Here is a 24,459-nt window from a genome sequence, read left to right as displayed (position 1 = left end):
ACCTATGAAGTAAAAAAAATATTATATATGTTTATAAAATTGTGTAAGTTGTCGGATGTTGGTATTCGCTTTGCGACAATACATTTGAACTTGTAAAAACAAACAAAAAATTAATAAATGTATAAATTAACATGTATTGTGTTTTTAATTTAAGTTTTCAACAGTAAACTTCACTACAGTAAGAAAATTACAGGAAATCAATATCAGGTAAGTAGGGGGTCTACCCGACACGGAAAAACATGACAAAGGGTCTACGACACAAATAGTTTGGGGAACTCTGGTCTAAATAAACGTGGTCTGTAAATTTCATTGGCGAACAAAAACCCTGTTTGTTATAGAATTTGATTTTTGCTGTTCAATATATATATTTTTATGTCTTTATATTGCAGACTATGAGCAGATGTATCGAGAGCTGCAAGTCGTTCAGAGCTAAATCTCCATTGAGACTATTTCACTATGCCTATTTATTGGTTATGGTATTGTCAGTTCCGTGGCAAGTTTTTTATTTTACACACTCTATACTCCTCTTTGACAGTCCTGATCTTGAGGTGCTCATGAATCCCCGATGTTTTTATAAACCACAGATGATACTTATGTCACAGGCCGAACCCCATAAATGAATCTAGTAATTCAATATAATTATAATATATCCAAATACTCCGATCCGACCTACCATGGATAGCTTGTCATCTACAGATGGCTATTACAATCCGTCGATTTGTAATTGGCACATTTATTAAATTTTGGATTAAGAAGTCTATCTCAGATGGTCAAAAATGGATTGAGATAGGTTATTGGTTTTGGACGTAACGCCCCTGAGGATGGGAGTCGCATACCAGCATGATATAATTGTATATTTCGTATGTACTCCGCCATGTTTGAGGGGCTTGATTAATATTCGGTGATCGAAACTTCGAAATTGCAAATGCACAAGTATTCATTCATCGGTCACGCGACGAATGCTAATCAGCATCGCTGCGTGCTTCAGAGCCTCCATGGGCACTGTAAATACTGTAGATATACTGTTTTTTACTTCGGAGCCACAATTGGCACTGTAAATATTGTAGATATACTGTTTTTTACTTCGGTGCCTCCATAGGCTCTGTAAATACTGTAGATATACTGCTTTTTACTTCGGAGCCTCAATAGGCACTGTAAATACTGGAGATATACTGTCTTTTTACTGTTTTGTGGGCGCATTGCCATATACTACAGTGAAAATCTGTTTTATTTTTATAAAACAGGGGGAAAACGGGCAGGAGGCTCACCTGATGTTAAGTGATACCGCCGCCCATGGACACTTACAATGCCAGAGGGCTCGCGAGTGCTTTGCGGGCCTTTGTTATACCGACATGAAAGGGACTACTCATTTTTCGTTATATTTTTTGAACTCTTCAAATTTGCGTCACCTTCAGGCAAGGAGCTTCATATATTCATCACTTGGCACTGATTTAACTTGTTATAATATGGTGGCACACCATCTTTAAGCCCATATAAATTAATTAAAACATCATGATTTGTAAAATGAATGCCTTTCCTAACCAACGCCACTTACAAAAACAAAACAACCCAATGTAATTTACAATTAAATCATGCATGTACTACATACAAGTCGCAAAAAATTTATAGAAATAATTTGGAGCTGTTTTCAGGTGAAATATGATTCGACAATTTTTCCTCTGTTTTGTATAAATCATATTAATGTTTTCCTTACATTATTTATGTTCCTTATAGCGAAGTCTACTGAATTTTACTGCTGGCGAACAGTTAGTTCCACAGTAGATGCACTGGTTCGTGATTATGCAAGATATTATGTACAGTATTCTACGAATTGGCCGGAAATTGATGTCTTTATGTCTGACGTGAAATCATTTGAATCTCTGGCGCCCTGTTTCTTCTGATAGGATTATTCTTAAAGGACACTCGGTAATTTGTGTTTTTCCGCTCCCTTGAAAAATACTTGCATAAAATCAATGTTAATTGGTCCCCTAGGTTGTTGAAGGAAAAGAATAGTATCTTGTTCTCCAAGATGCCATAGTTTTAAGACCGGGTTTGCCTACTCCATAATTTGAATCGTGTAATACTATTTATATATTAGACTTGAGTCTATCATTGTCCAAAAAAATTCTTTGGACTGAAGTCGGTCACTCAAAAATAGTGTTGCCCAAAATCGGTCTTGGTCTTGTTCTTGCATTTTTGCAAGACCAATACCAAGACCGCCTTATCGTAGCAAGACCAATACCAAGACTGAAGCCTGCAAGACTTGGGCAAGACAACTCAAAAAGATCAGACTAAAAATTTGTGAAACAGTGTATTATTGTATTTAATTGTTAATACGTAATATTATAAATATATGTCAGGAAAACTAAAATGAATTGCTTTGTATGTTTTATTTATGTACCAATGTATCTGCCGAACGTTGGCAAGCTATTGAAAATAAAACATTAAATCGTTGCCATTACAGTAGCAGTCGCCATATTGAAGTAAGCTTTTGGTAATCCAAAAGCTTACTGCAATACGTTATTTTTAAAAAAACTTCTGTTATTAACTTACGATATTGTGAAATTATGAAATACGTTTATATTGGAACATAGGATCATCATGGTATCACTTATTCCACGTCATTAAATTCGAGCCCGTTGGCATCCCTACTCATCGGCAAAGAAGACAGAGAGTGTTGGCCGAGAGATAAAGCCGGCGTAAAAAACTCTCGGTACTCTTTTTAAAAAAAAGCAAATCATCAAACACACACACATAATAATAATAAACAAACCACATACACACCATCACGTACACACCCACACTTTACACCACTACACAACACAACCAATTTAGGCTTAATTAATTAAATTTAATCAGTTAGTTAATTGTATTAATACTTTGTTTGTTTGTTCCCTTTTGTAAATCTCTTTATTATAATGTATCATGTATTCCATCTGTGGCTATGTTCTCGGTGTATTTGTTTCCTATTATATGTATTTTGTGTTAGCTGTAGGAGTACAAAATAAATAAATAAATAAACAATTCTACAATATTTAACGTCTGTACCCAGACGGACGTGACACGATGACAGTATAACTGAAATTCAACGAGATACACGTGCGATAAAACGATAGCTCGACAGCTATTTCAATTCGAAAATACATGAAATGTGTCTGATTTATTAAACACCTTGCAATCGCAAGTATACGAAGATTAAAGGATTCAGAAGACTGATAGTATGATGAGTAGTGACAAAATTGCATTATTCAGTACAGCGTTTTGCAAATTATCTCTAAATATCAAGTGTATATGTATAATATAAAATATATTATAACTTCGATCAAATTCTCCCGATAGCATAAATATCACATTCTCTCTTACGCGATGTTTTACGAGATTTATTGCGATTGCGCCATACACAGTTATAGAGCTTTGTCGAACTCACATTAAAGCATTTACACACATATACTAACATTTCAACGAATATGATAATCTTACGACGTACTTTGATACTGGATCAGAAACAATCTAATTAATATATCAATTGAAGCAATTGGCACCTAAGCAGACAATTAATATGCAATGCAAAGTTATGTTAATATTTTAATTCTAGAAATATGTTGGTTCTAGTTGTTGATATATATGTTAGATAAAAAATAAGTTTCGATTATAAAGATTAATATTATTAGAATTAGTTTTTTATTTATTTATTGCACCAACAAAGTTGTCACTGATACATGCATGTAACACAAACACAAACCAATACCACCATCAATTTCAGCGTTATGAATTGAATTATGCCTATGGCTATATTATTAACTGTCCGGCCGTGTTAAGCTTGTCACTTATTTCAGCCTTATGTGCCTGACACCGACTTATTGACTCTAAGACGGCATGACGTGGTTTCCTCACTATTTTTTACCGTTCCAGCGAATTTTAAGTACACAAAGACAGAAAAGTCCATTGTTGCACAGCCAGGGATGGAGCCTACGACCTCAGAGAAGAAGTCATTACCTTAACACCGCTTTGTAAATGAAACAAACAGTTGACGGGGAGTTGATACAAAATATGCATAATAAAACCTCTTTTAAAGTCGTTAAAAAATCAATGTCGTATGGAATAAGCCAAAACTCTTTGTGAAATTAAGAATTCGTAAAATTATAGTTGTTTTCTCTTATAAGTGTAATTTACATACATTTTTTTGTTGAACCTGTCATTGTATCGTCTGGTTTGTACGTGGGAATTATACTAATTCAAGGTCACATGCGATCTTTGTTCCGGCTCCATGGCAACTCGGTTTTTATGATCTCCTTCTATAGGTTTATATCAGTGATTCCCAAAGTGGTCTATATCGACCGCTAGGGGTCTATGACAACCTGAAAGGGGTCAGCGGAAAAAAAATTTGGGGGTCCACGATGGTGGATCTCAACACACACCCTGATAGTTGCTATTTACTTACATCATACTGTCTTATAATATCAAAACATATACATTATTTATAAAAGTACGTATGAAGTAAAAAAAATATTATATATGTTTATAAAATTGTGTAAGTTGTAGGATGTTGGTATTCGCTTTGTACATTTTGAACTTGTAAAAACAAAAAAAAATTCAATAAATACTACAGTTAGTAATTTACAGGAAATCAATATCAGGTAAGTAAGGGGTCTACCGAAAACGGAAAAACATGGCAAGAGGTCTACGACACAAAAACTTTGGGGAACTCTGGTCGATATACGTCAATAAGCTCTCAATAGTTCAATCCTCTTTTGGCCACAGAACGCATCGACCTGTAATCACTGACATATGTTCCTTTTTGGATAAGATTTAGAATTTCTTTTTATAAAATAGAACAGGGGAATCCAGGATGAATGTTGCTCAAGACAAAGAGAAATTGAAAAATATGCAGCCTCCTCTTTTTTTTCTTCTCCTAAAAAACTAGACAACTAAAAACTAAATCTTACTTAAATTTTTTTAAACTGATACTAACATAAGTAATACTAATATATAGGAATGTAATCAAAACAATTTTAGTATGGATTAATAAAGCTTTAATAATAATAATAATAGAACAGGCTAACTGGCAGGAGTCTCATAGACTCTCACAATGTTAGAAAGCTCGCGAGTGCGCTGCCATCCTTAAAAAAAATCAAACGCTCTTTTCTTAACGGTTAGTGAGTCAATATATGTAGCAATTTCCAATCATCATCGACAGTATGACAGATATTAAATTTAAAAAAAAAACATCGCTCATGACAAACACGCCCACACTCCAATCCGACTTATTGGAACTAACAAAAAAAACTAACACCTCCGCGGAGGTCTAAAGTTCAATATTGACAATTGACAGCGGTCGACGGCGACGTTGGGTGAATGTTAATTTTCACGATGAAGCCATTCGTACGCGAGGTGCGTACAAAACGATTTCTCAAAACTCGACCGACGCCATTTTATAATGCATTAGTTATGACACATGAGAAATATGTACACATTTCAAATCATCGCATAAGATTATGTCTGTTTGTAAGTTAGACTTTTAATACTGATTAATAAAAATAAATTTTGATGAGTAGCTTTGAAATCGTCTCTAATGCATGTCCTATGTATAGTACAATCATAGAGACTTGACAAAATCAATTGGTTGCTGATCAAATTTTACAAACAAACAAACAAACAAAAATCATTAATACATATAGGTAACATAATGTACACTTATGAACGTCAAAAATAAAGAAATATACATTAAATGATTCTAATTTTACATTTACTGCCAGTTCTCAAATCAAGGGCGTAGAACGGAAGAGAAGAACTGGCAATAAACTCTCCGCCACTGTTTTTAATCGCCAATTCTTTTACACAATGTTTGTAAGGAGCTGCAACCATTACACCATGTTCCATATGACATCTTGAGTAATAAAGAATAATAAAATAAATATTATTACATATGTTACATATTTTTGTTATTTTTTGTTGTATTATTTTATGTATATCTCACACGCTGTTTTATTGTTTTTTTATTAGTCTTTAATGTATAAAATGATACAGTTTCGATGTTTGTAAATATGTGAGGAACATGTATACTGAAATACAATAATAGTGTAGTAATTTTATTCTGAGAGTACATTATCTTCACATATAATTATTACAAATATTGTAAATTCTATTTTAAAACAGTAAGTATGGAGTTTCTTTCTCATTCACATACACACGAAACTTTTGGAAGGGGTAAATAGAATCATCTTTATATTTTATTGATTGTCCAAAGTGCCATTTTAAAGTGATCTAAATAATAAAAGATTTGATAATTTACTGCTCTTTAAAATCGAATTTAGCCACATTCTTTTTCACACTCTTTTTTTGCATACTGTATAAAAGGATAGAAGAACCAAGACCTCTACCTACAATTGTTCCCTTATACATTGGATGTCGAAGTAGGATAAGAGGATCTGTGTTGCAGAATTGTCTTTGGGATCATTCAAGTATTATGTCAGCACCAGATGAGTCTTTGATTTTCTTATTTCGTGATTACGTCAACAGTAATTATTTACTTTTTACACACGTTGTCTATATACGAAATGCATTTTCGAGGATTCCTAAAAAAAATTGTTTACGTAATATTATTTCTGAGAAATTTGCTTACTTATGACAAAGGGGGGAGTAGAACAAAAATCAGTGGCGCTACAACCTCTTTAGGTCTTGGCGTTAGATTTCTGAACCTGTTTCATAATCATTCTGAAATCTACTAGGCAAGTAGGTGATCAGCCTCCAGTGCCTGACACACGTCGTCGACTTTTTAGTCTAAGACATGTCGGTTTCCTCACGATGATTTCCTCCACCGTTCGAGCAAATGTTAAATACGCAGATAGAAAGAAATTCCATTGGTGCACAGCCGGGGATCGAACCTACGACCTCAGGTATGAGAGTCGCACGCTGAAGCCACTAGGCCAACACTGCTCCAGGGGGGGAGTAGGGGGGAAGGATAAATTGCAGTAAATCTGCTTACGCAATACTTGAACGGCCCCTCTCTAAGAAGTAGCTCTTGAAGGACTATGAGAGACTGTTCTTGCTACTTGCCATACAAAATATCAATATATATTCTTCGCATATCGCAGGTGACACGAGACTATAATATTTCAACGCGCAACGTGTCTCCATTCATGGCTCGCTCGACTTGTGGTGTCGGATTTCCGTCACATTCCATCTCTAGGTCTCACTGGTTATGTAGGGAATTTGCTATTACGAAATTACTACTAGAAAATCAAGCACTGATCTAAGGCAATCTAATGAGGGTAGTTTTAAATACTTTTATAGCAAGACTATTTTTTTTAGGAAAAAGTACATTTCCGGTTAATTTGTGTACATTGTATTTATAAAGAAATAAACCCATGAAGAAATCTACGGCATTTTCTATCCGATCCCCAAGCTCGTAGCAATATATTCGTACGGCGAAAATTTGGTGATGCAAACGGGGTGTTTCTGGTGTTAAGTCTGGTATGCCTCCTGTGCCTGACACACGCCGTCTACTAAGTCTGTCTAAGGCAAGCCGGTTTCCTAACAATGTTTTCCGAAAGTCCATTGGTGAACAGCCACATGGAATCGCATGCTGAAGCCAATACTGATTATACATGTAAGTATGTACAAGACACACAAAACAAAGGTTTAGACACATTAAAAATAGAATGAAGTTAAAATTTTCGTAATTTAGTTACAACGCAATAAAAACATGAAACTAAACTCCGCAACTCGTGCAAAATTAAATTTTTCTTAGTAAAATAGACGAACATTGTCATCAATTTCGGTAGTGTGTCTATTCTAGGCAAAAATTTAAATGTAATATGATAGTAATTGAAATAAACGTGAATTAAATAAAAATAGCCTGTATTCGGGTACTACTAAATAGGGATTAAATTACATCCATTACATTTAATCCTCCACCATTTCGATTCGTCAAATCAAATCATTTATTCCAATTAGACCACCTAAAATGGCACTTTTGAACGTTAAATATAATATATAAAGATGATTCTAGTTGCCCTAGTTTGATTGTAGTTTTGTGTGAAAAAGAAGATGCAAGAAACTCCACACTTACTCTTCCAAAATAGAACTTACAATATTTGTAAACATTAGTTAAAGAATTATAATAAAAATAATAAATAACCGAAGACATTGTTCTCCTAGAATAAAATTACTATACAGGTCTATTATTGTATTGTTAGTATACATGTTCTTCACATATTTACAAATATCAAAACCGTAGAATATTAAACATTAAACAGTAATAAAAAAAAACAATAAAACAGTGTGTGAGATAAAACATAAAATAATGCATTTGTAGTAAGTATTATACATCAAAATATCTCCCAGAATATCTCATTTTCGCTACTATTTTTCAATCCTTTGTTATACCTTTTATCACTATTTGAGTGAGTGAGTTTAGTGAGCTTCCTATCTTTATTCTTCTTCTCACGCTAAAATGAGGTACAAAAATCTCTTAGATTTTAAATCGCAGTATATTTACTCTCTACTTAGGTCGCTCTTCGACAAAGAGTCTAGAAAACTAATAATCCAGAACAAGTGGGGCATGGGGTCTTGCTGACGCTCGACAGAACAGAGTTCATAATAAAGTTTCATTTCACAGCTACTTATTAAAATCATAAATGTTTTCATATTATTATATTTAACAAAAAATATTTAATAAAAAAATGTATGTTGCTAAATATGGAAATATATACTTATTTTTATTTTATTCTTCTTTCAAAATTGTGACAGTCTCTGTTAGTGTTTTAAAGCATGTAATATGTCGTATTGAAACCCATAAGTAAAACGATGCACCTAAATGTAGTCCTTGCGTAACACCAAATTTTAGTGCCTCTATACAGTTTATTTGTTATCTTAGTATATAACTAGCGACCCGCCCCGGCTTCGCACGGGTGCAATGCTGATACTAAATACACAACAGAAAATCTGTGAACGTTGTATATAAAAATGTGGGTTATCCATAAGAGATAGACATATACCATCACGGACTTTCTGTAGACCTTTTCAATGTGTACAATACTTAGTACATTATTTTGATAAAACTCGTAGGGTTCAGCCTGCGTTTGCAATGTAAGCGGAAAAAATGTAATTATTCACGACATCACATTAGAAACCTCAAAAATAACAGTACTACTCCACTATTTAATGGATGTTATTATACATATAAACCTTCCTCTTGAATCACTCTATTCATCACTATTAAAAAAACCGCATCAAAATCCGTTGCGTAGTTTCAAAGATTTAAGCATACAAAGGGACATAGGGACAGAGAAAGCGACTTTGTTTTATACTATGTAGTGATTATTATTACTTATTATAGAAGTTCGAGATTTCAATCCCTTAATTATCATTCAATTGAATAAATTCCCCGGCAGCGACAAAACAGCTATGGAAAAAAAAACGTCCATTGTAACAAAAAGGTGCCATCAAAGATCAAACGGTAGATAAATATGTCTATTATAAGCATTGTGTTCATTTTCAAGAAATATTTTTGCTTTTGTCGAAATCTATAAGCAATATTTGAAAACGACCAACCTTGTGCCAACAAGTTTTATAACTTGAATTGACGAATAAAATTGAAACTATCGACTATTTATCAACCTCAATCAAGCTATTGCGTTTGACAAAGTCATGCCAAAGTGGACCTGCAGTACTGTATTCTTCTTCATCTATTATTATCCTTTCTATACTTATATTGAAGTAAAAGAGATATCGGTGAAAAATTGGAAAATAGAAGCGATGCTGCGAGACAAATTGAAAAGTTTCCAGGAGGCTTTCACGCCGTCGGAGATCGTATACTAAAATATATACAAAATATTGAACTCTGAAATTTTTGGTTCCATTGGCAAACCATTAGCTATATTTGTTTTAAATATTATTCAATTGTTTGATGATTTGCTTTTTTTTAAAGAGTACCGAGAGTTTTTTTACGCCGGCTTTTTCTCTCGGCCAACACCCTCTGTCTTCTTTGCCGATCAGTAGGGATGCTAACAGGCTCGAATTTAATGACGTGGAATAAGTGATACCATGAAGATCTTATGTTCCAAATAAACGTATTTTTTTTATTGATTGCCCAGCTGATTCCGAACCAATTCGACTCAGGATCTTACAAGAAAAGAGCGTAGAGCCTCCTAAGCTAAGCGCTAACTATAACTCCCCGTACTTGAAAGTATTGTGAACTATCTTTTATCTCACACACGTTTCCACTCAAACCGCAGGTCATTATAAAATCATCTCCGGATAATCAAAATCTTATCTAAAACAAAACGTCTACCTGTATGGCGGTCTTGTAAAGACAATCAGTTCAACAAATCGAACATGTCAAGACAAGTTTTTTTAGGACGTTGGGACTATAAATGTTTTGTGTTTATTGCCACTTCATTACTACCTATATTAACATATCAATTATGAGTATTTATTTAAGTATAAAAAATTATCCACTTGTTGAAGGCATTCTACATTTGAATTAAGTTTTTTATCTAAAATCTCGATTTCGCGACTTGTATTAAAACGGGCTTTTGAGTATCCCTGTGATCGTAGGATCAAACTTACGCTGTTTGCCAATGGACTTTCTGCCTATGCCCACATTTAGTTAGCTAGTTAAATATGGCAGTATTATATGGAATATATGCGATCAATTCGCAACGCGTTGAAAGCATTCAAAGATCGTTGACGTGCCAACTAGCTTTCATAAGCAGAGGATTTTCACATAGACAGCCGTATCAGAGACTTAAAAAATTTAATATGATATCACTGTACGATTGGGGAACTTTAGTTGTTACCTTCTTATATTAATTGCTAAATCATCATATGCAGGACAGTGACCTCTTACAGGATATTAAAATTCTCGTCCTTTACACATTCCCTAGGTCTAAAATTAGCAATATTGTCCAAATTCCTTCTGCCAAAACCAACCTAGGAGTCCAGGCACGTCTCGTTCGAATTCTTCGCGATTTTAACGGATTGAACACAGCTTATCCGGAGCTGGATATATTCGGTAGTGGGCTGATCGGTTTTAGAGGAAGCATTGTTATTTTTATATCATTATATTATTATTTATATATTATTATTTTTATATTTGTTAGCATTGGTACTGGAAGCCGCTATCTCTTTATATATGATTTTTTTCTGCTTTAACCAACAATTTCTGGTAATTTTATTTAATTTTACTGTGAGCTATTTATGTTAAGTAAATATATGTTTTAATAATTATTTTTTGTAACACTTATGTTTTCTTTAATTTTAGACGAAAGATTTTGTAAAATATGCCATAGATTGTATAGTAGTATGTATGATGTGGTAAACTTAATAAATAAATAAAATGTAAATGGTCATTTTATTTATTTATTAAGTTTACCACATCATACAGCATGAGATCTAAAGATCAGAACCCAATGCCAAGTTTTAGTCGCGAATTTTTTCAATAATTTTCTCTTCCCTATGATCTCAACTTCAATACAATTCAATACAATCAAAGAAAAAAAATCGAATCTCAAAATAGCACTTCACAATTTGTATATAAAGGAATCAAAATGCCCTCGTGAAAGGGACGGCGTGCACAAAGAACCTTCCAGGAACCGAGACAATACTGGTTTGCGATACACAGATATAGCCAGGTACATGCCTTTGTAAAGACAACGGTACAAATATATAGGGCATTCAATGTATCGAATCATTTACATCCTTTAAAAGGCTACTTTACCAGCTCTCAGCCTCAAATTCGTACTTCAGGTTCAGACTCCTGTCACGCCACACACACACCCCTTCTATTCACACCAAAAGCAAGCAAGCTCACAAAAATAACAGTGTTAATTTTATAGTATTGTCTTTTATTAACATAACTTTTACACATTTAAAGAAAACATTTTTTTTTTTTTTTATAGAACAGGGGGGCAAACGGGCAGGAGGCTCACCTGATGTTAAGTGATACCACCGCCCATGGACACTCTCAATGCCAGAGCGCTCGCGAGTCGTGCGTTGCCGGCCTTTTAAGAATTTGTACGCTCTTTTCTTGAAGGACCCTAAGTCGAATTGGTTCGGAAATACTTCAGTTTTTAACGGATTAAAGTTATAATAGTAGTATTGAAGTGTTATTTTTTTATAGAAATCCTCGAAAATGCATTACGTTTTCAAGCATAGACAATGTGTAAAAAGTAACTGTTGACGTAATCACCAAATACGAATATCAAAGGACCCCCCCCCCCCTGGTGCTTACGTCACACTTGAACGGCCCCTTACCCCAAGACAGTAACTATTTATATTAATACGGGTTTCCCGCGACTCGCGCAAGGACATCTCCTGTGAGACTCGTCGCGGGGTGGTCATTCACCAGAAGGGCAGGACGGAAGCTGACTGGAGTGAAGGTCCGCAAAGGTCCTTGCCTTCCCCGGTGAAGGTTGTTTATCCTAATGTGTTGTTTTTGGCTACTAAGATAATTGGGGCGGCTTTTAATTTGTCATTAACTACGGTAATTGGAACATCCGGATCCCTTTCTAAGTTTTCAAAAGGTCAGTTTTGGCTTAGTCATAGTCATAATATCTTTATTCATTTAGGTAAACATGTACACTTATGAACGTCAAGAAAAACAAATTAAATTAATCGTAAATTTACATTTACCACCAGTTCGCAAGTCAAGGGCGTAGAGCGAGTAAGAAGAACTGGCAAGAAACTTTCCGCCACTCTTTTAGGGACCGAATAGTACCTATCGATGTCGCCTGCTAACGTAACCATAAGGAACCCTGAATCTCTGGCTGTGCCGGGTTTTCGGCTTTCCAGATAGAATGCATTGCTGCTCTTATCACAGCGAGATTAAAAAGCAGCGAGCCTGATGTATTATATACAAGCTCTCAACTTGGTAGATATACATTCTCCTAACAATAAATATATATAAAACATTGGTTTTAAGCAAATAACCGATGAGCGTAATTATCTTGCAGCCGGATCTCGTACTAATTGAGGCAAACATTGACAATATTTAATAAATAAATATCTCTATGTCAATGTTTTTTAATAGAGCAAACGGGCAGGAGGCTCACCTGATATTAAGTGATACCGCCGCCCATGGACACTCTCAATGCCCTCTGGCTCGCGAGTGCGTTGCCGGCCTTTCAAGAATTGGTACACTCTTTTCTTATACTGCCCATGGACACTCTCAATGCCCTCTGGCTCGCGAGTGCGTTGCCGGCCTTTCAAGAATTGGTACACTCTTTTCTTATACTGCCCATGGACACTCTCAATGCCCTCTGGCTCGCGAGTGCGTTGCCGGCCTTTTAAGAATTGGTACGCTCTTTTCTTGAAGGCCCCTACGTTGAATTGGTTCGTAAATACTTCAGTGGGCAGATGGTTCCACAAAGTGGTGGTGCGCGGCAAAAACTACCTAGAAAAACAGCGGACGTCGAAGTGATAAGGGTGGAAGTTCCTATTCTGCCTCGACAATTTTATTATCTGTTCTTAAGTCTGTGAGCGTTAATTTATTCGGCCAAACAAAAGCTTATTGTGTTATCATGCTTTGGATAATCTGCATATTTGATAAGGCACGAAGGAGATAAGGTATGATTTGTATAATTTTCATGTAATCTCAAACATCTAGTCCGCAAGGCCGTGCCTTCGAGTCGAGGATCGCATTATCATTTTGACTACGTTTTATCAAATTGAAGCCTAATATAAAATAAAAAATAAATGGGTGGCGCTACAACGTTTTTTGGTCTTGGCCTCAGATTTCTTAATCTGTTTCATGATCATTTTTAAATCTATTAGGCAAGTAGGTGATCAGCCTCCAGTGCCTGACACACGTCGTCGACTTTTTGGGTCTTTTCGTTCGAGCAAATGTTAAATGCGCACATAGAAAGAAAGTCCATTGGTGCACAGCCGGGATCAAACCTACAACCTCAGGTATGAGAGTCGCACGCTGAAGCCACTAGGCCAACACTGCTCGCCATAAAAAATACAAAAGCAAATTAATATACATACAATCATGCACTCCATTGTATTATTCTGAAGTTTATTTACTGTTTACAATTTCCATTTATACCTATCTAAGTTTCTTAATTTAACAATTCCTTTTTTTTAATATTAAAAATAAATATATTTCATATTGACATTCAAGAATACAGTTACAATTTTCTTAACCAACAAAGTAATAAAAAAAATTATTAAAAAAAAAATCTAAAAAAATTAAATAGGTGCTTTGGCTGTCTATAACGCTTGCATCATTAAAAATTATGTATTGAAATCACTGGCATTAGACGCAAATACCTAAGAACATCTAACAGTCAATTGATTGCTTTAATATTGAAATTCCGCAGTACCGACCTAAATTGCAAACCCCGCTCACAATCTAAAAAAAGATACAATAGATAATTTGCAAATTTCCTGGAATCTTTACCGGTAAACACGACCACGTGCGCCAACGACTCATTATTACCGCGAATTGTGACGGTCTAGCAAACATTGGCGCAATCACATTAAGTAAAAAATAAACAGTTATTGTATATTTTAATGTACCGTATTTGTGGGGTTTGGGGCCCAGACACTGAGACATACACTATTAAATATAAATTGAATTATTACAATCTACAATTAATCAAAACATTATTTAATTAGTGAAGATTGATAGCAGAAGGGTCGTTTGACAAAAACTTTGATGACTTTTATAATTTATTTATTTATTTATTTTGTACTCCTACAGCTAACATAAATTATATATAATAGCAAACAAATACACTGAGAATATAGCCACAAATGGAATATATGATACATTATATAACAAAAAGATTTATATGAATGGGAACAAACAAAGTATTTAATACAATTAACTAACTGTGATTAATAATTATTAAATTCATTCAACACATAATGCTACTTCTTAGTGTATTTGATTTCTATTTTTGAAGTCAAACTTTTTTAGTCGCATTATAAAATGATGAAACGTCACGAAGACATGCAGCGTTCTTGACGAGGAAAAGGGAGAGAGCGATTGAGACCGACTGAGAGAAAGCGAGAACGGGAGATCGAGAAAAAATACATGCTATTGGTTGATGTATTCGTTTAGTAGTTAAATATTAGAAATGTAGATGTCAATTCTGTCGTATAACATCTGGTGCAGTAAACGTAGATTTTCAATTTTTTATAATATCATTAGGATGTGTACAGTATGAACAATCTATTATACAAATACATGGAGAGTTTATATACTGGTACATGATAATCTATTGGGGTTTTTAACTTAGTAAATTACACTTCTGACATGTGTACTTTGTAAGCACGCTCTTTTTAATATAGACGCCTATATCGACACATAACACAATCTATATAAATAAAAATTACAAAGACGACTATATCAATAATTTGTGTATTTCTTTTTATCCCTTGAACTATAAGGAATGTTTTTATGGAGAGAAAACCCAACAGTTTTCATTTCTGAAAATCGAACAGTCACTAAAGTTCCATATTGGTATAGGTACTAAGATGGTAGTCAACAAAAATCATACAGCGAATCGAGAATTAGCGTCTTTTAAATAAAATTAAACTTATCTAAGTATTTTCCCCCCTCCTATCACCCTGTCAATCCACATGAAAAAACTATTAAAAAAGCATCTACACAACATCTGCACTAAATTCTTTACAATTTATAAGGTGTCTTCCTTTTTCTTTTTTTTTTCAGACAGGAAGATGACCTCATCAAAACAGCCTAGAGGCTTTCTTACATTGATGGTGCGCTAATGCCAATTACGATAACACGGCTAAACATCTAAGTAGTCTGTGCACTTTCAACTCCACACTCAGGCACGACCCACTTTGGAAACATCGATATTATAAAGAAAATCCTATAACAACTCGGCATACACCCACACTACAATATCTATATTACGTATAAGGTTTTTCCGACATATGACGTCAATCAATTCCGGCAAGTCAATGTATTAACCCACGGCTATACTGTCTTATTACTGAACGAATTCGTAGAAATGGCACTGTTAACATTGACAGATGACAGTTGACAGCTGGCAGTTAATCGGTGCTTGCTACATTGTGATATTGACTGACAGGTATGTGATATTAACATCTATATTTCCCTTTTATTTGATTCTTCACTTACTTCCCAAGTCAGAAGCTGGATTGTTGGATTGGATGTTCATTGGAAGAATAGGATGCAACGTCGTTTAATCCTTTTCATATTAATACTTAAACGAATGACAAGGACTAATTATTCAAAGAGTTCCATGCCCCATCATCCCTCCGCAGGCCCCAGGATTCTGCAATATCTGGCGTTCCACTTCCAGTTGCTTCTGATCCTCTTTCATTAGAAACAGTATTATATATACAGATTTTTGCTTGCTTGCTTTAATCTCGTCCCGGCCAAGACACTTTTTGGGTCGCAAAACCCAGCGGAGTGTGTATACAGCGTTACTTTTTCTACGAATGCCTAAAATATAATTACAAGTACCAAAAGCACTCGAAATAAACATACGTGGTCATCGATTTATTGATAGCATTATGACTATTAAAGTGCATACTTCTAATGGAATTTCCATTTTTTATTAATTAATACACAGATGTGAAAACAGTCCAATGTAATTGCATTTCCATCAGTGCTGATAACTAATCGCAATTATACGGAATTTGCTGGAATCGCTGACAAAGGAATTGTAATCATTCTAAGTTGAGCTGGGTGGCTGTAATCTGCATTAACAAAAACAATTGACTTTCAAAGAAATAACTTTTTGATTTAACTGACTTTCGAAGGTTTCTCACGTTTCGTTAAAAAGACAATTGATCAAATAAAATCAAAAAATATCTTTATTCATATAGGTAACACTTATGAACGTCCAAAAAAAATTAAATTAATTGTTAATTTACATTTACTACCAGTTCGCAAGTCAAGGGCGAAGAGCGGGCAATTCATCAAGTTAGTGCGCATTTAATTAAGTTATTGTTTATTAGCGTTTGATTAATTCCCGCATTAATAATTTTAAACTAGAACTATTGATTGACATGGCAATCATTTCCAATCAGAACGAAAAAAGTAAAATTCTAATACCTACTGACCGCCTTTTATATATTTATTTTTAATAGAACTGGGGGCAAACGGGCAGGAGGCTCACCTGATGTTAAGTGATACCGTCGCCCATGGACATTCTCGATCCCAGAGGGCTCGCGAGTGCGTTGCCGGCCTTTTAAGAATTTGTACTCTCTTTTCTTGAAGGAGCACATATATCACAAGTATGTTTATTCTTATTATATGTATACTTTATTATAAATAAAACTACTCGTTACTACAAAGTTACAGAAAATATTACATACATACTTTGTTTATTAACTAATTAATGTTTATAGTTTCACCGTTAACAAGTTATCTATCCTAATGGGGTTTTAAAACGACTATGTATGTAAACGATAAAAATTCTAAACTAGTTTTAAGTGCATAATAAACGCAATTAGTGCAGGTTTCTATATCCAGACGTAATTTTTACGAACTGTTTCATAAACAATTAGCGAACTCTCACATTTCGTAAAGTGATGTGAGTGTGAGTGAAATGAACCAATTCGACTTAGGATCCTTCAGAAATGAACGAACGAATTCTTCAAATCTTAATATATATAAATTCCGTGTCGCGTTTATCCGCTATGGACTCCTAAACGAACCGATATCAATCAAATATGCACACCGTATGCAGTTTGATCTAACTTAAAAGATATGGTAGCTTACATCTCATTTATTATTTGATCTAACAGATGGCGCTGAGTTAAATGTACCTACGTTTCACATATGCTATCTACTTATCACATAAGTTCTTCTACCGTTTCCCTTGAATAGTTTACTACTATATAACAAAAACCTTTGCCACAGCAACGCTTGGCGAGTCTATAAAATATAACGAAAGAAATGAAAAGTTTAGCATCGGTTCTCCTACATATAATATAACTTTATCTATTCTGCGAAACGAAATATCAGCCTGCAAAAAGACAATAAAAATTATCCAATAATTCTTATTCACATCCACCTGTTCATTGTTCATGGAAATCATTTTACATTGCATTGTCGTGAACATAATTTTGATGAGTTCAATGTTCCTAGTATCCAGACGAGATATAACTAAAGACTAAGGGTCTCTTTCACAATGTGTGGATAAAGTACCAAATAGCTATGCAACACATACATTATTCGGAAGATAAAAGTTACGATATAGAAACTTCGTTACATGATGAATAGCTATCATACGGAAATTATTTAAACTGGCACGGCGTTTATACGTCAAATTGGTATGTCAAAATACAATCCAAACAATACATATTAATTCATAATTTCACTTGACATTTGACAGATGTCATTTTAGACAGATGAGTGACTGAGGTTAAACTTAGGAGCTGTGACTTAGCGAGAATCTGAAGATGTCTATGCTGATCTCTGTATGAAGGTGGACATATAAGCGCTCGGGACGAAATTGTGATGAGAATATGGACCTTAGTGAAAGATAAGTTTTATTTGAACAGTTTAACATTAGACACATTTTAGGTCGTAATGGACGAAAAAACCCAGTTTTTTTTGTTTATAGGAGCGATATTTTTCAAAATCTCTGGGTTTAATTGAAACCAAATTAATATACTTATCGGTTGATATAATATGAAATGAATAAGTATTATTTTCCTCGAGTTCGTAAAAACCCCACTCTAATTGCGCCGTAATGTATAAAATTAAAAAATGCAAAGACAAAAATGCAAATCTCATCTAAAGATTGCATAGTTCCCAGTTTACCTCATTATTAATGTTAATTACTGTTTTGTTTATAAGTTTTTAAAAAGAGCGATACGGCTTTTAAAAAAAATGTGTTTATTTATAAGTTATTTACATTCCGGGAAATAAAGTACACTGGACATATATGACTTTTAATTGTTGTTAAACATTGAATAAAGAATTTTTGAAATTGAATTGAATGTATAAAATGATTATCTATCTCAAAAGCTCTTCTACCAAAAACCTGCAACTTATATTTGTTGTAGTGGTGTTTTTCAGTACATATATATAAATATATAAGTTAAGAGTAATTAAAAATCAACTCACCATTCAATACTCCTATATCCTTTGACACAACAGTGTATACTCTTGAATTTATCCTGAAATCCATACTCGAACGGAATCGGCTCCTTTGTGAAGTGCATCCATGATGAATTAGACGGAAACGTATTCGTCGAACAATAACCGGCGTGTGCGCACGATGCGCTTACGACCAGACCGAAAGCCACAAGAAACAGCATTATTGTCACATCCTGAAAAAAGTTTTTTTATCAAACGAAATCTTGTTTTTAAACCGCACAAAAATATTTATCTATCTATTACTTACTTATAGTAGTTTTAGGGCCTGTTTCACAATGTCCGGATAAGTTCCAAAAAAGCTACTTATTACTTATTGGTATGATAAATAGTATTTTTGCGTTTCACGACTGTGAGATAGCGCTATTTGTGATGAAATGCCAAGTATCTTATTCGGAACTTTTATCTTTCGAATAATTTAAGTGTTGCATAGCTATTTGGTACTTTATCCATACATTGTGAAACAGGCCCTTATTCTTTGTTTTTAAGTGAAACTTCTTTAGGCGCATGAGGGTAAAATTTTTATGGATACGTCACGCCACTGTGCAGCGTTTTTGTCGAAGAAAAGAGAGAGAGCGATTGAAAGAGTGAGAAAAAATACACGCTATTGGTTGATGTATTGTTTAAGCAATTACATATTAGAACTTTAGATGGCAATTCTGTCGCATAACGTTTTGTGCGGTAAATTCAGATTTTTTTATTTGTTTGTTTTATCATTAGCACGTATTCAGTGTAAATATAGATATACAAATACATGGAGTGATCATATACTGGTACATGAGATCATCTATTGGGGCTTTTACCTAAGTAATTATTAATTTAGAAAGATGTTTCACTTCTGACATATGTATTTTGTACGCAATTTTTTTATTTCGTTAAATTTACTACTCACATTGTTAATGTAAATTTTTACTATTACATATTGTTTATTTTACTATTTTCTTTTTTCGACTAAATGTACAAACTAACTGTTGTGGTCTCTGGCAGAATGACGAGCCCTGTTGAACACGTCTACTCCTCATCATAATGCTGAGCCAGGGCCAGTTACAACCACAACGCACACACATAACACACACAAAATATACTTTATTCATTTTTTTCTCTCCACAAGTTTTTATTATTATTATTATTTTGTGTGTTTCAGTGCTATACGGATGGTCTGTACGTTCAATTATAGTGTTAAGTAGTGCATGGCCCGTGGAGGTACCGTTCATCCGGTTCTCCGCCGAAAGTATCCGTACTTCCCTTCGTAACGTGCGAAGCTCTCTACGCACCTGCTTTTTAAAGAACAGGGGCAAGCGGGCAAGTGGCTCATCTGATGTTAAGTGAAACCGCCGCCCATGACCATCAATGCTAGAGGGCTCAGGATCTTTTAGGAAAGCAGACGACCAGACCTGCCCGGACGTAAATACCGGATAAGGATCGTCTGTATCCGCCCTGCAGAGATCAGTACGGCAACCGTGTACAGTATGTTAAAATTTGTAAATGGATGAGGGTAGATACAAATATTTTGTTACGCAATTTTGAAGTACAAAGTTTGAGCCTTATAAGAATTGGTACGCTCTTTTCTTGAAGGACCCTAAGTCGTATTGGTACTACAGTGAACAGCTGGTTCCACAAAGTGGTGGTGCGCGGCAAAAGCTGCCTTGAAAAACGCGCAGATGTGGAACGGCGGACGTCGAGGTGATACGACGAACTCTGAACACTCGCCATGGTAAATGCTTAAAACTGAACGAAACAAAGGACTACAAGATTTAATCTGCAGTTAAAAATGTAGTTAATTTATTGACGAAGACAAGAAAGAAGAAATACAACACTAACATTACGAGGGTATTAATAGGTTTTTAACTTGAATAATTATCCTTCATAATCCAGTGTAATTAGCGGTACTGGGTACGAGCAGGTATATTTCGCTACAGTCACAATACTGGTTCGTACTTGCATTACCGGTTCTGCCTTTGTCTCAATAATTTAATGTACCGTAATATAAAAAGGTAAAATTTGACAACAATAGCCAAAAAGGTAAATTGATTGTCCTTTACCATAGTTAGGTGGCTCTCTGATCCACTTTTTTTTAAAATAAAATTTCCATGTATTTTAGAACAGATATGTATACTGTATAAGATTAAGTAATGAAGTGGTAAACTTTTATAAATAAATAATATTATTGAATGTGTAGTCGTTTTGACTTTTGTGTATAAAATAATTATTCGAATATTGTTTAATGAGTAGCTGTAGGAATACTTTAATAAAACATATAAATAAAATAATATAGCGTACTTGTCGGAGCAATAGAGCTAATGTCAATTTTATCAAATTAAATCAATTGGATTTAAATTTATTACCTCTGACATAATGATAATGGCAGCTGACAGTAACGTCACCCCGACAGACAGACAGTCTCAGAAAAAAAAATGTTCAAATGAAATGTTTTTAAATGTCAACCCCCAAAGTTTCATCAAGGAGTTTCCACTATTGCTATTAGCAACTTCTTTACATCAACTTATCTATGGTTGGCAAGAATAAAAATAAATTAATTGATGTACTACATCAATTACTATTGTTAGCTTTTCATATTTACTTAATTAAATTCTAAACATTTTAATGAAACATATTCTTAAGAATCTAGCTACAAGTGCTATGTGCAATAGTTACTCATTTGACTCGCTCGGTTGTTTACGAATTGTTACGAATAGACTCGAAAAACTGCCCGAAGTGGGAATGTCGCGACGGAGTAGGGAATAGATTATAAAAGAGGTTGTTACACATGCGCACGGGCAATCCCTTTCCTCAATTTTAAAGTTATAGAGTTTACCTAAAATCAGTGAAGTGGATCAAGTCATCATTGGAGTGTTTAAATTTCCTATCCTAAGAACTACCTATTACACTATGCTATCTGATTAATTTTAACGATTTCGTCTGTAATACGGCACTATCGAGATGTCGTTACAGTTTCCTTGGAACTCGTTAACGAAATCTTGTAAATTACTTGCTATAATACTAAAGTAACAGGGGGAGGTTGATGGGAGGTTGATGGGAGGTCGGTGGGAGGTCGGTGGGAGGTAGGAGATAGGGGAAGGAAAGTGCTGGCTTTTAATTTCTTAACACTCAAGTGTCTCAAGTCTATTTGAAATAGCATTAATGCGAACTGCGGACAAGATCTATCTAGCTTTTCTTAAATATTTCTGTTATTTCACTAAGTATAGTTCGCCAAAAATTTGAACAAATTTCTATAAATATCTCGGTTCAAACTCAAAGAATTATATAATCAGAAATGTAAGATTAGTTGTAATATTTTCACAAATAAACAGATTCAATAATAATCTTTTACAGAAAAGACTGACAAAAGGTATATGAGGGTCTTACCTAGTTCTGATGAAAACCTTTGATTCATGAAATTTTAATAGACAAAAAAATAGACTGTATTCGAGTACCACAAAACAGGCTTACATTAACGCCCGATCAATTCATTTTTGGCGACGGATAGAATGCAATCTTCGCTTTTTACACTCATATTTGATAATCCAAACCAAATATAACCGTACAAATAATATTGTAATATATTGAAATATACTACAAACATCATTTTAATTATTTTAAAAACTAGTGTAAGTAATTAAAATCTTAAGATAGGATATTGTCACACTGTCATTTTGATACAAAGGTCTATCCACATACACCGATACGACCCACCACCATGAATAGCATGTGGCTATTACAATCCGATTGATTATTGGATTGGATGGATTTGGTAAATGCGATGCAGATAGAAGAATGATTGAATATCACAGTTTGTTCAATGGTGGTCAATCTGAAATTGTAAATTAATTGATGGGTTCGTTAGGGAGAATAATTGCTATATGTGGCTTTTAGTACATTCATGATGCATATAGCTGGAAACAACAAACTCACCTAATTACTTCTACTTCCGCGAATTGTCGTTGGTTTTTTGATACTTGGAAAATTAAATCCATACAAATATTATTTTCAGTGTAACGGACGACTTAATATCATTCCAGGACATTTTGTAAGCGACTAAATATTTTAACATCCGGTTTGGTTTTATTTTAACGACATCAAATTAACCTAATTGGCGGCCATGTTTAACATATCTTTAAATTACTTTTTGGTCATGTAATTCGAATCAATTCTCTAGATTCAGATAAGAACTTGGATATTTTGAATCAAATTATACATTTAATATGTTTTTTACTACCTTCAGGGAGGGTTCTGGCATGCCACTGAGTCACCTTTGTTATAGTTTTTTTTTTACGAATATCTTATATCTTTAAACGAGCAATTCTTGTATATATATATATTTATACATATATATAATTGGAATCTCGGAATCGGCTACAACGATTTTCATGAAATTTTGCATACGGGGTTTCGGGGGCGATATCAATAAAAAATATAGCGAAAAGTGATTCATTTTTAGTCATCAAAATGTCATTTTATTCGTGTTTTTTTCCCCCCGCAATATAGTATTTTAAATGAACAGTGTTGGACCAGTGGCTTCATATGAGTTATCACTGAGGTCGTAGGTTCGATCCCCGACTGTGTACCATGGACCTTCGTTCTATGTGCGCATTTAACATTCGCTCGAACGCTAGACCCAAAAACTCGACGGCGGTTGTCAGGCACAGAAGGCTGATCTATTACATTGCGTGAAACAGATATAGTTAATCTGAGGCCCAGATCTAAAAAGGTTGTCGTACCGATTTTAGTTTTCTTTTAAATGTTATCGTACAATTCATAAGGAATATTTCTTCAGTACTAGATTCTGTTATTTTGAAGTAACATTAAGAACAGAAGAGCATTGGAGTTACAATTTTTTTTTTAAACAAATTATTTCATATAGGATTAACGATGTAATGTGAATGTTGGTTAAAATATTTTACTGACTGCAGTTAATAATTCAATTCATTTCAGCGGATATAATTATAGAAACAAAACGTAAGCTTAGCAAGTATGACTTCCATATGACAAAATAACATTCTTAAATTCTAAAACTAAGATTTTTCTTTATAGAACAGGGGGCAAACGGGCGGGAGGCTGACCTGATAAGTGATACCGCCGCCCATGGACACTCTCAATGCCAGGAACTCGCGAGTGCGTTGCCGGCCTTTTAAGAATTGGCTTTCTTAACATGAGTTCTTCCAAGAGGTGTCGATTTAATTTGAAATACAGTTAAAAATTATAAATAACAAAATATGACTTTCGGCAAATAAATTGTTAGGCATGAGAACATTTTTCGTATACAAAGGTAGTAGTCCCTTGAACGTTAAAACGACTAACGCAAAATCTGGTCCAGCTCACCAAAATCCATTTCAAACACTAAAATCAGT

The 24,459-nt window shown here is 34.3% G+C and overlaps 1 protein-coding gene across 1 annotated transcript in view; it reads right to left on the bottom strand.

Annotated features, from left to right (window-relative positions):
- LOC110999966 overlaps positions 1-24,459 on the bottom strand; it is a 49,137-nt gene that overhangs the window by 22,801 nt on the left and 1,877 nt on the right. Inside the window, exon 2 of the mRNA XM_045633449.1 lies at positions 19,082-19,287. Within this exon, the coding sequence (XP_045489405.1) occupies positions 19,082-19,275 (194 nt within the window). The 5' untranslated portion in view covers positions 19,276-19,287. The remainder of the gene's footprint in view (positions 1-19,081; positions 19,288-24,459) is intronic.

The sequence above is a fragment of the Pieris rapae genome, chromosome 23 (genome assembly GCF_905147795.1).
Source record: "Pieris rapae chromosome 23, ilPieRapa1.1, whole genome shotgun sequence".
In the NCBI taxonomy this organism is placed as follows: domain Eukaryota; kingdom Metazoa; phylum Arthropoda; class Insecta; order Lepidoptera; family Pieridae; genus Pieris; species Pieris rapae.
Note: the sequence above shows the minus strand (reverse complement) of the source record. Positions and strands in the feature narration are given on the sequence as shown.